Here is a 13,298-nt window from a genome sequence, read left to right as displayed (position 1 = left end):
CAATATTTTTATCTCATCTGCTTTGTGGGGTGATAAAGACGTTTACAACCGCTGTTACCTGTTTAACAAGAATAACCAGAAGGTAGATGGAGTGGTCCAGCTGGGCGAGGAAGTGCAAGGGTGCGTGAATTCGGACAGAACCAACAGGTGTGTGGTCTGCTGGGATAGCTTCCAGGAGAGAATCAAGATCGATAAGATAAGCATTTCGAGGGACATCTGGTGGCTTTTGTACAAAGACTATCGAATCTCTTGCGCAACGTAGTTACATGGCGCCCAGTGTTAGAAGGAAATACACTTTCGCTGCTTTTTTTCTTTTTTCTGGGAAGCAAACTTATTTTCTTTTTTTTTTTTTGGGGGGGGGGAGGGGGGGTGCTTACAGCGTAGTTGTAGTGGTGCAGTAACTGTGGCACTTACAGAGTGATATGTCGACCATACCACAGGGGTATGCAAGTCATCTCCATAGAAGTGTCATGCCTTTCTTAGCAGATGGCTTGTGAACTCCTGTCAACTGCTTGCCCCACTGGAAAGGCAAAATTTCGACCGGTAGTCTGTCTGATAGTCTTTTTGCCTACCGTTTAATTTCCGCAAACCACCAAACCACAGGCCAGTGATTGCCTCACAATCAACCGGCGATTGTTGCAAGAGATTAATCCGTGCGTCTCCATCGTCCGTCAAGATGACGGCAAGGAAAAAGTCAACAGACAACCTTCGTCGAAAGACAGACAGTAATCTTTATTAACCCACATCAAAACAAACGCAACGTGGCCGCCCATGTCCCTTCAACAAGCAGCCAGGGACTGTATACACAGTATCTGTGTCTGTGTTAAGCTGTTTTGTGTCGTATGCAGGGCATTCAGGCGTATGTACACCCCTCTGGCTGTTCCGTCACACACAAAGCTCAACCGAAGGCCGTCTGCTCAGGGTTTCAGATTTAGCTTGCGTTTTAAGGGTCATGTCTTAGCCGGTGCCGGCCACGTGCAGTTTTCGGCTTACAAGACGTTGGATTCTTGGCAGGTGCATCCTTGGCAGGTGCATCCTATTGGCAGGTGCATGCTGACGCAAGCTGCTGCTTAAATGATGGCCATGATCTGGCGAAGGCCAGACGATGTACAGGCGCGACCGGAAATCAGGAAACTAAGATTACGTACAGAATGCTATCGGGCAAAGCGACCTGCTTCGAAACAAGGGAACTGCCGAAATGGTCGTGTTTATAGGTACTCAAAGGAATGCCGTCGGTAATGATGGGAGTCGTAGTGAAGGGCTTCGTTTATTTTACACCGCCTGTTTTTTTTTTGACGTGTCCAGAAATTTAATTGCGCCACATTTCTAGTATAATTCTTGCAAGGCGTTCGTGTGGCGTGCACGGGAGGAAAGGGGGTAGGGGGTAGGGTGGTAGGGTATCATGCTTGGGATAGAAAGATTTTGTACTTGACTGCGTAGGTGGGGTTATGAAGCCTGTAATAAGAGGGATCCCGACATTATTCAAACCATGCGAGAGAGATGCGATGTGACACACACTTCAAAGATCCCTAACCTGTTGTACATAGACGCAGAACCTTGATTAACTAACAAGTGGTGTTATTTTACGCTCGCAAGCAAAAACGCATCCTAGGAGCCCACATATCCGTTTTTGAAGCTCCAACATGCTAAAAGAAAAAAAAAATCAATTACAATGTACCTTACTGCCTCGAGCACGCACATCAAACGAAGCGTTTCTGATATCCACAGGACCGCACAAGTGACGTCTAACGACGTCACGAAAGGTCAGTTATGTCGCAAGAGAGGCAGCATAACGTCCTAACTATTCCTTTGTTTGCAGGATTTGCTAACCTTCCAGCGCCTTCCTGTTTTTTTTTTCGACTCAAACGAACTCAACGCTATTTTCAGCTCTTATTCCTGCATTGATACAACTTGAAACATCGTTTACAAAGCGCTTTGGTTAGCGCATACATGCAAACGATCAATGAAAACTCAAGTTAAAAAATAAATGCTCCGGAGCAGACGACCTGCATTGCTGCAACTTGAAATGTCGTCTGCAAAGCCCTTTAAGCAGGGAATACACTCTGACGATTAATGAAATCTCAAGATAGGAAAAAAAAAAAAGCCCTAGAGCAGACGGCCTGTCCGTAAACAGAGCTTTGTACGTGTTTGTCTTTCCCGCGTCCCTCTGTGTTAGTCTGTTTGTTTAACGAAGAACGCGCGCGGCTTGTATACAAATAGAATTAAATGCGACGGGGCGGTTAAGCCCCCGCGCGGGACCCCCTTTCACACACCCATAGAGAGAGAAGGAGAGAGGCAGCACCAATGGCGGCCCTGAAAGGCCGTCCCCGGAAGCCTCGAAGCTGCCGACTTAGTTAACGACGCAGACAACTCGCTCCTGCAGCAGTGAAAGAACAAGGAACAAAACAAACGAAGTCACTGAAGCAGCAAAAGCATTTACCGCTGGACATCGTCTGCAGAGCCCTGACATTCGCGACCAAACCCTTTTAATGAGAGGTAGGGCTCTGGTCTCTTTAACTAAGTCGACAGTTTGTCGGCTTTGAGCAAACGGCCGTTGCTAATTGTCGTCTGCAACGTGGTCCTCGGCTTCGACTGCCGCCTTGGCTTGTCTAGTTGTGGCGCGAGATTAGGCCGCGGTGAGCGGTGCTCCAGAAGTGTATAGCGGCGCAAAACAAGGCCTCCTTCAAAGTGAGGCGCTCTTACAAAGAGTTAAAAAAAAAAAAAAAGGCGAACGCCTGCAGGGGGCTCTGCGATCGATATCGGCAGTTGTCGTCTGTTTCTGAGTTTTTAACGTCCGAAGCGCGTACACCTTTCTGTAACATGTCAACACGGCGCAATGTCATTCGGCGTCAGAGCTAAACACCAAAGGACTCCCATGTAGAATCAAATGCACTAAAAGAAAGCATGTCTGGAACTGCTGTCGAGTGTAGGAGGAAAAAGATATTTCCGGACGCATTCATCGGCCAGATGGCAGCATCTGCGGTTGTAGACGGGCAGGCGTTGGCAGCTCACTGTTACCATGGCAACGAGGGGGCTCTGTGTATGCGTGTTCTGGAGGTGAGACCTTCATTAGGCCTAGGTGCTTGAAACAAAGATCATCGATTAATGATCGTGGACAGATTGGTGAATTACTGTTCATACATTGTAGCCAAGAGCGAAAATAAATACTTCGTAAAATTTTGCTGCTCTATTTGTGGCCAATGAAGGGCAGCTAGATGTGAAGGTACTACAGTGGGTTCAGACTGAAGGAGACAGCTGTGGCTTCTGAAGATGTTACCATGTTTACACACGAACTCCCGAAAACGAAGCCAGCGCAACCTGGTGTTGTGCGCTTCTGCCGCTCCAGTTTGAAACTTTCAGTTGCACCGCTATACAGTTCTAGAGCACCTTACATAACCGCGGTCGAAAACCATCGAGACAACCTTGCAGCCACTTTGTACACATGGATTCGAGGGTAAAATGCGTCTTCAGCAAGCGTACTTTTTTTTTTCACCACACTTCCTGAAAAAGCGAAACATTGCTTGCACTGCAAACAACAGACTCTGGACACTGTGAAGCAGCTATGCCCAGCAGCTACGTCAAGCTTTCCTCGGACCGCTGATCCGAGGTCTTTATGCAAGACAGCTACGTCAAACGTTTAGCACAAAAACAAAACCGCAGGCAACATTCGGAAATTATATACAACACGACAAGGAAAACAGGTCAGAATGAGAACAAGAGTTCTAAACACGTGAAGATGTTGCTGGAACAGCTGAACGCTGCTTCCAAGGGTCATCAGTCGCTTTTATGCGACGATGTCGTTCGTTCAAGAGTTACCGCGCTCTGTTTCACTGTGGCCACGTTGGACCGAACAGGCTTCAGCTGGTGACAGCCATTCCAGCCGATTTCAGATAACCATTCACACGTTAAGAGAGTACCGCTATCCCGGCCAGCCTTTATAAACTGTTTCGTAAAAGAAACTTTCTCTGTGAAGTTTTCCTCATTACTGTAATTCCATCGCCTTTTTCTGGCTGTAAGACCTAACAAAATGGTTGAATATACCCCATCACTTTTCAGATTTCCCGCATCAACAGTTGAAATCTTATACGTCTAGAGGTTGTTTTTGTTGTATTGAGCGAAGAGTTTGGTGAATCCGGCCTCTGGATGACACTAGCTGTGGCTTTTTCAGTGCGGTAAGTTGGCTTAGTGAAAGCAGTTATAAAAACTTGTCGACCAGCGATTGAACCACTTGTGAGTAATAAACCGGGACCGCAACGACCTTCTGTCCTCAGTAGTTCAGTTTTGTACGCCGCCGAATAGGTGGCGCTCCACGTCACGCCCACAAAAATCCAGTACAGAAGTCACCTTAATCCGAACCAGCGTCATTTTTGAGCCATAGTTCGTGCATCGCCGATACCACGTGTTTTAGAGCAGCCGCACAGTTTCGCAGATAACATCTATTAGAGGCGACATTCACAACAAAGTGGTGACACATTCGATCAACCTTCCGCACAGAATTCAACATTTCAAAACTCTTGCCTGCGGCGACATTCACTTCTGTCTACACAAATATTCATTAAGAACAAACGCTGCGAACCATTTCACACGCTTCTCAGACCATTTTTTTTTACACAAAGGGTAGCTTTAGACATTTCACAGGCGTTCCATTTGAACCACTTTCTGCCTCCGCAGTTGCGCACAGGGATGTGAAATGAGTGATTTGTCAAGATATTGATTTTTTTTTCTCTGCAATGGGCTTTTTTATTGTTATCGTGAAATCTTACAATATACAAAAAATGCCTTCGTAAACTCTTTCCTGTTGAAAGAATGCTTTTGTCCGGAATTGTTGGGCATATTTAAGAAACAGCATGCCCTTTTAAATCCAGCACAAAGGCGGTAAAGATCTTATCTGGGCCAATCACCGATGTGGTACATAGGTACACTTCCCTGTGCGCAGTTAGCGGACAACACTAGGTGGTCCTTACAACGAGTCAAACAGACTAGTTTCGCGCCTACGAAAAAATTCCGCAACATCATAGATTTCTGAGAGCTTTGCCCTTGAATGCTGAGCGGACACACATACACACACGTACACGCACACACTCTTAGTAAAAACATTTTAGTGCGAAAACACCCAGTGTGCTGCTGCTCTGATAAATCAGAAACAGGAAAGCCTGTCCAAAATAACAGCGAAGACTCCCGTTTCGCTTGGTACGATTGACACCATCATGGCACGCTGCGTCTGTGGGGACTTGGCCTTTGGCGCAAAATCAAGAACTGGCCGTTAACACGTGACAGAGGAGCTCTGGCAGCTTTCAGGAAGGCCCGTATGTAATTCCGCGCCGTTCCCTTTTGCGTCGAGTAGGTTTCGACGTTATACGCTAAACTACCCTGATCACAAAGTCGAGCATCCAGGCGCTATTCGGAATGGCTGGTGCGAGTAAAATTTTCTTGCCGCGAGAAACAGTGCAAAAAAACAAATTTTGTTTTCGTCATTAGAGTCATACTGCTTTACACGTGTGGGCGTTGGATCTGTGCAATAGCATCGAATTCGATGGTGGTTACAGTAGGTTTGGTTTACGGGGCCTTAGCGACCCAAAGCGACTCGGGCTCTGAGGGACGCTGTAGTGAAGGGCTCCGGAAATTTCGACCACCTGTGGTTCTTTATCGTGCACTGACATCGCACAGTACACGGGCCTCTGGAATTTCGACTAAATAGCTGCCAATGGATAGATGAGTACTACTGCAGAGCTTATATCTGAGTGCCAGTGACCCCACATGGACTACTTAGCGTTTGGCCATTGAATGATTGGCGTTACCTGAAGCTCTCTTCCAGAGTGTTGTGAACACTTCGCGGTGCTCTTGAGTTTCATGATTTGACATAGGATTCAGTCGCATTTCAAATTTTTCGATGACGTCATTCTCCCTGCCTCAACATCTGTACATCTCCAGCGAAACTGAAGTGGGTACCTTAAATGAGTTGTTATCTATAAAAATGACTTTTTGTTATTTTTAGCGCTTAGACTAAGAGGAAGTCTTAAACGCTCTTGGGGAAATTCAAGTATATTAAGTAAGTTTAGTAAGTAAGTTAAGTAAGTAAGTAAGTTTTTTACGTCTGCGCCGAATGCTGCTTCTCAACACAGGCGGTATATATACGAAATTTCAGCAGGGACTTAACTATAGCAGTATCAATAAATACATCAAATACAAATACGACTTCTGCCTTCCGAGGGCGGAAGCTCGTACCATCGCTTTTTCAGCCCTTTCTGACGTTAAAAAACTGAGTCCTGTTGTTGGTTGATTATCTTAACGCCGAGGGCAACGTAGCTGGGAAAAAAGTGGAACAGGCGTGGGAACAGAAACTGATGACGTCACAGTGGTGGCTGAGCGTCGTTCTTAGTTCCTCCAGTGACTCGAGAGGAGGGGGGAAGAGACAGGGAAAAAAAAGTCAAGCCCCTCAAGTTTTGTACCTTGGAAATTAAATTCTTTGAAGACGGTCTTACTTAAAATACAAGTATTTTTGTATTTTCCAGAGCTCCATGTAAGGGACAAGAGCACGGTTTTCAAATCCACAACCGCCTGCAACTATTGACAAGCTGTCTTAATTGTGTCCTCGTCCCGTCAGAGTTACGCTGTGAAGAATTTTAAAACGGTGGCCGTCTGAATCGTAGCCCCAGTCGCTTTCTGCACTGGACTGTACTACAGTGTGAAATTGAAATACCCTTTCTGATAAAAACGGTTGGTAAAGTTAATTTCTCAAACGGGTTGGGTTCTTCGCCACAGGATGGTGTCACATATACGCATTTGGCACACATTACTTAAAAGACGCTTTTCTTTCAAATGTGCGCGTTTAAAAACTCTTGCCTAGAGAGTGCAAAGCATCTGGGTACGAGGGCAACATTTCACTGGAGAACCACGCATAATGAAGCAATAAAAAATAGAGAAAAGAATACGTGGCGTTTCGAGAGAGTTGGCCTCGGCAGACGCGGTTGTATAGTAGCACCCTGAGAATAGAGGAGCAGGCGATGAGCTACATCCACAGTTTGGTTCGCACTGCGCAGGCGCAGACGAAAGTGGCTTGTCTTGACACGGCTTCAGTCGACCCGTTTCTGTCGACCAATCCGTTGGCGGCCTTGTGAAGGAAGGAATAAGATAGGAGATGTTCCGGAAGGTCATATTTACGCGAACCCCGGGATGATTTTCCCGAAAAATTACGATTTCAGTTACGTGATTAATACTCTATTCGAACATTCTCAGCAGCGTGCTCAAGATAAGAAACATCGATGCTGAATGTTGCGTTCATATTCGAGAGAGTGGTTCTGTGAAGTATGATCTGCATTTACAGAGAAAGCTTAATTAGTTTTTCAGCCCGGATGGCAGCTAAAATTATCAAAGAATCCCTGGAGACTAGCCTTACTTTATTAGATGCACGCGTAAACTGTCGTACCGACTGCTTTTAAATTGTAATTACAGTTGTGTAAATATATCAGGCATGTCGCCATAAACGCAACTTAGGTGTTCCCTTTAAGTATTCACAGTGCTGTATGCCGTGTGCATTTCTTCCAGGAAAAGCACACAACCGCCCTCTCCCGACCTTTCGCTGTATTAGCTCCTCAGCTGACTAACGTTGTTCATGCTGTTTATTGTTTGCGCTGTATACCACTCCCTGAGCATTACCTTAACTTACAGAGAACGCGCAAAAGGCCCTGATGTGAGTCTGGAACGCATTTTGAAATACTAGTGAGAGTGTGTCAATTTCATTCGCGGGTGCTCACAAGCGGGAAGTTATGATCTACAGTTAATAAGGCGAGTGCTAGTGGCGCAAATTTTTAATATTCACCACAATTTTCGCAGCTATTTAAGAAAAACGAAGCTCCTCTTCCACCGAAACCTGCTGATTCCTTCCTCAAAAGATGATCTGGACTTCCTGACATTGTTTTTTGTTTGACAATCGGGAACTAAATCACCCAGAAACAGGCAACGACTGTGTCACCCGTAGCAAGTGACACAAACAAGAGTTTTACACTTGTTCGGCTGTAACGAAGAAAGCGGTGCGGATTCAGTGCTGACAGATCATTGCGAAGAGGGCAGGATATACTAAGATTACATGTTACGAGGTAGGAGTATCGTAACTGTTAGGCAAGATTTGTCACAACTGACACGCAGACGGAGTTTTTATGCACACAGTGCTTTATAACGAGTTGTCCTTTGTTACGGGTGACCATTGTAACGATGTGCTGAACATCACGACTCTTGAGAAAGATATCTCTTACAAATGTGCAGAGAACCCTGTTTAACCAAGCACCATAAGACGAGCGCCGTGGGGGGGTAGGGGGGTAGGGGGGGAGCTGCGCAGTCATAAAAGATGGGCTCGCTCGCTGTTTAATGTAAATAGGTGGTACCCTGTACGTTCGTGTCACATAAATGGCGTCGAAGAGACTTTATTTCACAGAAGTTCACCCTCACTCGGACCTTTCTTGCTATCACAACCAGCTACTGGCTTCAGGATGAATTAGTCTACTCTTGGGACGCAACAACAAATACGCGGTTATTCAACTACGACGACTGGTTTAAAAATGAATAGCGCATCGAATATAAGTTCGCGCCACAGCGACTAAGTATATTACTGAGATGTGGTTCGGGCAGTACTTTTCGGGATGGACTTGTTGAGAGAAAACTGGCCATGGAGGACATGCATGTGATTGTACTGGGCCTGGCCGGCTAGTTCTTCCTGCCTGATAGGGAGGGACGAGGTCTTTGTCAAAAGTAGGCTGGCTATGACACGTGCCTAGAATTTTACCATAGCGTCCCCGGTTTCTTTGATGGTGATCGTCAGTCTGTGGTTGAGGCCTGTGCGCAACTGGTGAGGCTTATCAAAAGCCGACACTACTAAACGCATACCATAACGTCCCCGTCAACGCTTACTGGCAAATAGCATACTTAATTTGTGCCGTTTACCAGAAGCAAAACCTACTAAGTGTTTACAAAAGCGCCGCCGGTAACGCTTACAAAAAACCATGGTACCGAAAGCATTCGACAACGTCACCGGTAACGCTTGCCAGGAAAGACTACACTGCACCAGTAACGCTTACTAAAATGCCGCCGGTAACGCTTACAAAAAACCATGCTGCCGAAAGCATTCGACAAAGTCACCGGTAACGCTTGCCAGGAAAGAATACACTGCACCAGTAACGCTTACTGAAAACAACAGCTGTGCAACGCTTACTAAAATGCCGCCGGTAACGCTTACAAAAAACCATGGTACCGAAAGCATTCGACAACGCCTCCGGAAACGCTTGCCAAAAAAGACTACACTGCACCAGTAACGCTTACTGAAAGAAAAAGCTGTGCAACGCTTACTAACATGCCGCCGGTAACGCTTACAAAAAACCACGCTACCGAAAGAATTCGACAACGCCTCTGAAAACGCTTGCCAGGAAACACTACATTGCACCAGTAACGCTTACTGAAAGCAAAAACTATGAAACGCTTACTAAAACGCCGCCAACGCTTACTGATGAAGGCCCTATGGCACAGCTAACCACTATTACCAAGAGCCACATCTGAGGTTCTCGTGATTGCGACAACTGCAAACATTCAAGAGACTGCATGAGAGGCCTACGTGGGACAGAAAAAAAAAGAAAGTTTTTATAGCTGTTGTTACACATTACATTGGTTTCACTGGGCATGTCCGGAGTTGAGTACGGAGTACCATTGTTTATAAGTGTGCCGTTGCTTCCGAGCCAGATCCATAAGAACAGTGTAGGTGCTTATTTTTAGCTGCAACACTTAAAGACCCTGTGACTGCAACACTTAGGAACTTTATAGCTGCGCCTTAAGTTTCTTGGCGGACGGACAACGTCCGAACACTTAGAACACATCGAAGGATTGCCCTGCATAGTCCGCATATGTTCCTGTTCAAGGACCCTGTTTATAACGCTGCTATTACGAATTAGAATCATACTTGATGTAAGCCAAAGGGAGCTGAATTTTCATTGCGCAGTTCTTTCTGCGATGCGAAACGCCACAAGCGACAACTTTTCACGCAGTTCGAGTCATCTTGCAAGCTCCACTCAGCGGTGAGAAAGAAATTGTTCCAGAAAACCCGCGTGACAAGTTTTCAGCACGTTTAAGAGTGTGGTTACCTGCTTTACTCGCCACCTCTGTTTCTGCTGCATCCCATCCAACCCCGATCCCAAAACATCCCCTGCAGATGTATCACCTGCAATTCTCTATAAACGGGGTGGCGGATTGGTACTAAGTACACGACCAGACACCCCACTTCGCAACGGAGTCACAAGTGCAACAACAGTGACGAAGTTATTAATACTAAGTACGCAAGGAACAAAGAGCAAAGGCCAGCTCTCTCGAAGCGCCACATGACGTCACAAACACGCTCACTCACGCACTAAGTCTCCGACGGTGCTGCCTGACGTCACGAAAGTACGTCATCGGCGCACATACACGAGTATGGTACAGTAGCAGCGCAAGAGAAAGAAATAAAAAATGTTTTCCTTCTCACCCCTGAATTGGGAGGTAAAACACGTGACGTCAGTGTTATGTGTATACCCGTTCAAGTGACAACAGCAAAAGTATAGGCAACGTCAACACGCTTCAAGCCGTTCGACTCTCACAGACCAGAAAAGAGCATCGCGAATGCACGGGTTGCCGCCATATCGGGAACTGCGGGTGGCGCCATCTGTCGCTTGCGCCACGAGAGAAAGTTTCTGAGCTGTTGCACCACGTGGCCTGATGCCAGTGCGCCACTGTTGTGAAATATCCAGATGAAACCGAAGCCTTAGGATAAATTAACTTAGAAGTGACCGGGAGAGTTCATCTTTCAGTGGGTCTAAGTCAGCTGGCGATCCTAAGCTTAACACCGCAGAACTGTTTGCTTCGGATATGTCGCAAAAGATGGCGCCACTAACACTTTTTCAAGCATGGCGGTAATGTGCATCGGTCTGTACACAGGCGTGCGTGGAAACGTGCCCAGCTTGAGTCCTTCAGAACAACACAAAGCTTTCAACGTCGGACAACGGCTGTGGATTCAACAGGTGTAGCGCTCGCGCACACATATTAGCACACATGTAAAAGAAAAAAGTGAACTGCGTAGTTCTGACCCCGCCACGATCACAACGACTCACCCTGTCGCATGGCTTGATGCAGAGAGAGAACTCCGCGCATAAACAACGGGAGAGAGGCCAGTTACGGCTGCCCATGTTAATAATAAGCACGCACAGTCAATCCGCGAATACTGATGCACTATATATCACTTGTAAACGTTTCCTCTTGAGTCTACGAGGCGTAGCCTCACAAATTGGTCTTGGTTAAAAGAGGAAAAAAAAAGTGGCACCAATGTCGCACCGGAGGCGACGGACACGATAACGTTCCTTCCTTCACGTAGACCTGCATGCTGCATCATCATCCTCCGGCTTGCTACGAGGCTTTGAGACCGTGGTTAAGAGAGTTAGCTCAAGAGTCGAGACGGTTGGGACGTTGATACATATTTCCTCTAGAAAAGGTGACGGAACCTGTTGCGCAGTTTCAAAGTTGTAAGGAGACGTGGGAGCCCCGCTTTTACAAAAGGCGAAGCGCGATCGCAAAGTTAAGGACTGCTGGGCCGACGAAAAACTCGTCTGACGAAATCGCAAACGCAGAGACACAAGCACGGGTAGGAGGAGACTAGTCAACAAACGAACAGGACCGGCTAAGCTGTGATTGGTAGATTTGAATAAGAAACGCAGTAGCGTAAAGCGAAGCGCACTACTATAAGTCTGGCATTCTACTACGAAGGCAAAAACACTAAGCGTATGGATCAACTTCCACGTTGCAACTGGTTATCACCGGTTGCGATCGGGGGAGTGCCGAAGACGGTTGCGCAGTTTAGTCTCAGGTACGCATTGCTTCTCAAGTGAACCTATCGCTCAGGTCTGCCTACAGTAGCACGCGCGAAGCTCGTGAGTTCTTCAGGCGCAGTCGGCCTCAGTCTTAACTACGGTCTCAAAGCTGAAAGACACAAGCCATCGCCTCGAAACTGCCAGCAAGACGTAGCCAGGCAGGACGTCGCGGCGCGGGCTGAAGCGAATGTCTTCGGCAACTATCGCGCCACGTCCACCGGTACACGTCACAGACGTCGTCTCAGGACAAGGGTCCTGGAACACAGAAGGGGCGCAGGACCACTGTACGGAACAAGGACCTCCGTCAAAGTTCAAAAAGTGCTTCCTGAGTCTCTAGGTCAATGCGCCACCGCTCCCGACTTCTAACCCTGCTGCCTCTCGAAGCGTACGACACAACTGTCTCGCATCTTTGCCTCTGTCCTGAGCTGAGTCTTGACGGCGCATCGTCCGTGGTCTACATTAGACGGTTAGGCCTAACAACTCTGCTCAGTTGGAGCACCGTTTTCATTGGCTGTGGTATAGTTCCGAAGTGCCTCTTCTTCCGAGAACCGTTATCTGAACGTTCTTCTGTGTACTGCGCAGGCGGGCTTTGTGTTTTTTTTTTGCTTTGCTGTCGTGGTCGCGTTGAGCTCTGTCTTGAGCGCCGTGTTGGGTCGCTCTAACCCTGGTGCCATCAAGACGCCATCACGGAGTCAGTTTGAACGCTGACATCTTGGTGTCGCAATCGCTGGCGACGGGTCTTGTGTGACGCCTTCATATTAAGTTGATGGGGGGGGCAGTCGGTTTTTCTTTTCTTTTTTTGCTCGTGAAGTTCTTCGCCATGCTCCTTGTGGAGGCTTAGCCGCTTGTGACTTCGAGGGACGGACGGGACGGGAACTTGTCTTAGTGTGGCACGTCAACGAGCGGACCTAGTAGCAGGTGCTCGGCGGCTTGTTCACCCTGAAAGGAAAAACGAGGTACGCACATTAACAAAGCAAGGTGTGCTTTACGGTTTCAAAGAAGCACCCAAAAAACTGGCCAAGAGTGAAAGCATGCAACTGCCTCGCCTCCGGACGTTCTGATGTCGTATCAGAACGGGATTAGGCCGAAAACTGCCGCGGAAGAGACACTCAACTCACTGCGGAGATTCGCATGTGAGTATTCCATAGTGGTTTACACCTAGCCCTACCATATCTCCCTTACCCATGTCAGGCTTGTAATCTAAATATCCCGTGATTCCCGTCGTCCGATGAATAAAGTTGTTCTGGTACTATTCCGTTAGGCCCCGCGCCAGCCTTTTTCAATAAATTAATCTCTCTCTGACTTTCATCCCTGCGCCCCTGTAGACATACTTGAAACAGCGCTAAGTGACTTCGGTATTACATCCATTACACCCCGAATCCCAGTCGCACTCCCCGGTGGATGCGTTCACAAGAGCTCCAG

At 47.2% G+C, this 13,298-nt stretch overlaps 1 protein-coding gene across 1 annotated transcript in view; it reads right to left on the bottom strand.

Annotated features, from left to right (window-relative positions):
- Positions 1-711: 711 nt before the first annotated feature.
- The window catches only part of LOC149348317 (somatostatin receptor type 2-like), a 150,250-nt gene continuing 137,663 nt past the window's right edge, over positions 712-13,298 (bottom strand). Inside the window, exon 3 of the mRNA XM_089588063.1 lies at positions 712-12,815. Coding sequence (XP_089444189.1) covers positions 12,759-12,815 — 57 coding nt within the window. The 3' untranslated portion in view covers positions 712-12,758. The remainder of the gene's footprint in view (positions 12,816-13,298) is intronic.

Source organism: Amblyomma mixtum, chromosome 4 (assembly GCF_055824585.1).
Source record: "Amblyomma mixtum isolate Tamu chromosome 4, ASM5582458v1, whole genome shotgun sequence".
Classification (NCBI taxonomy): Eukaryota; Metazoa; Arthropoda; class Arachnida; order Ixodida; family Ixodidae; genus Amblyomma; species Amblyomma mixtum.
The sequence above is the reverse complement of the archived record's forward strand: the minus strand, read 5'-3'. Positions and strand labels throughout refer to the sequence as shown.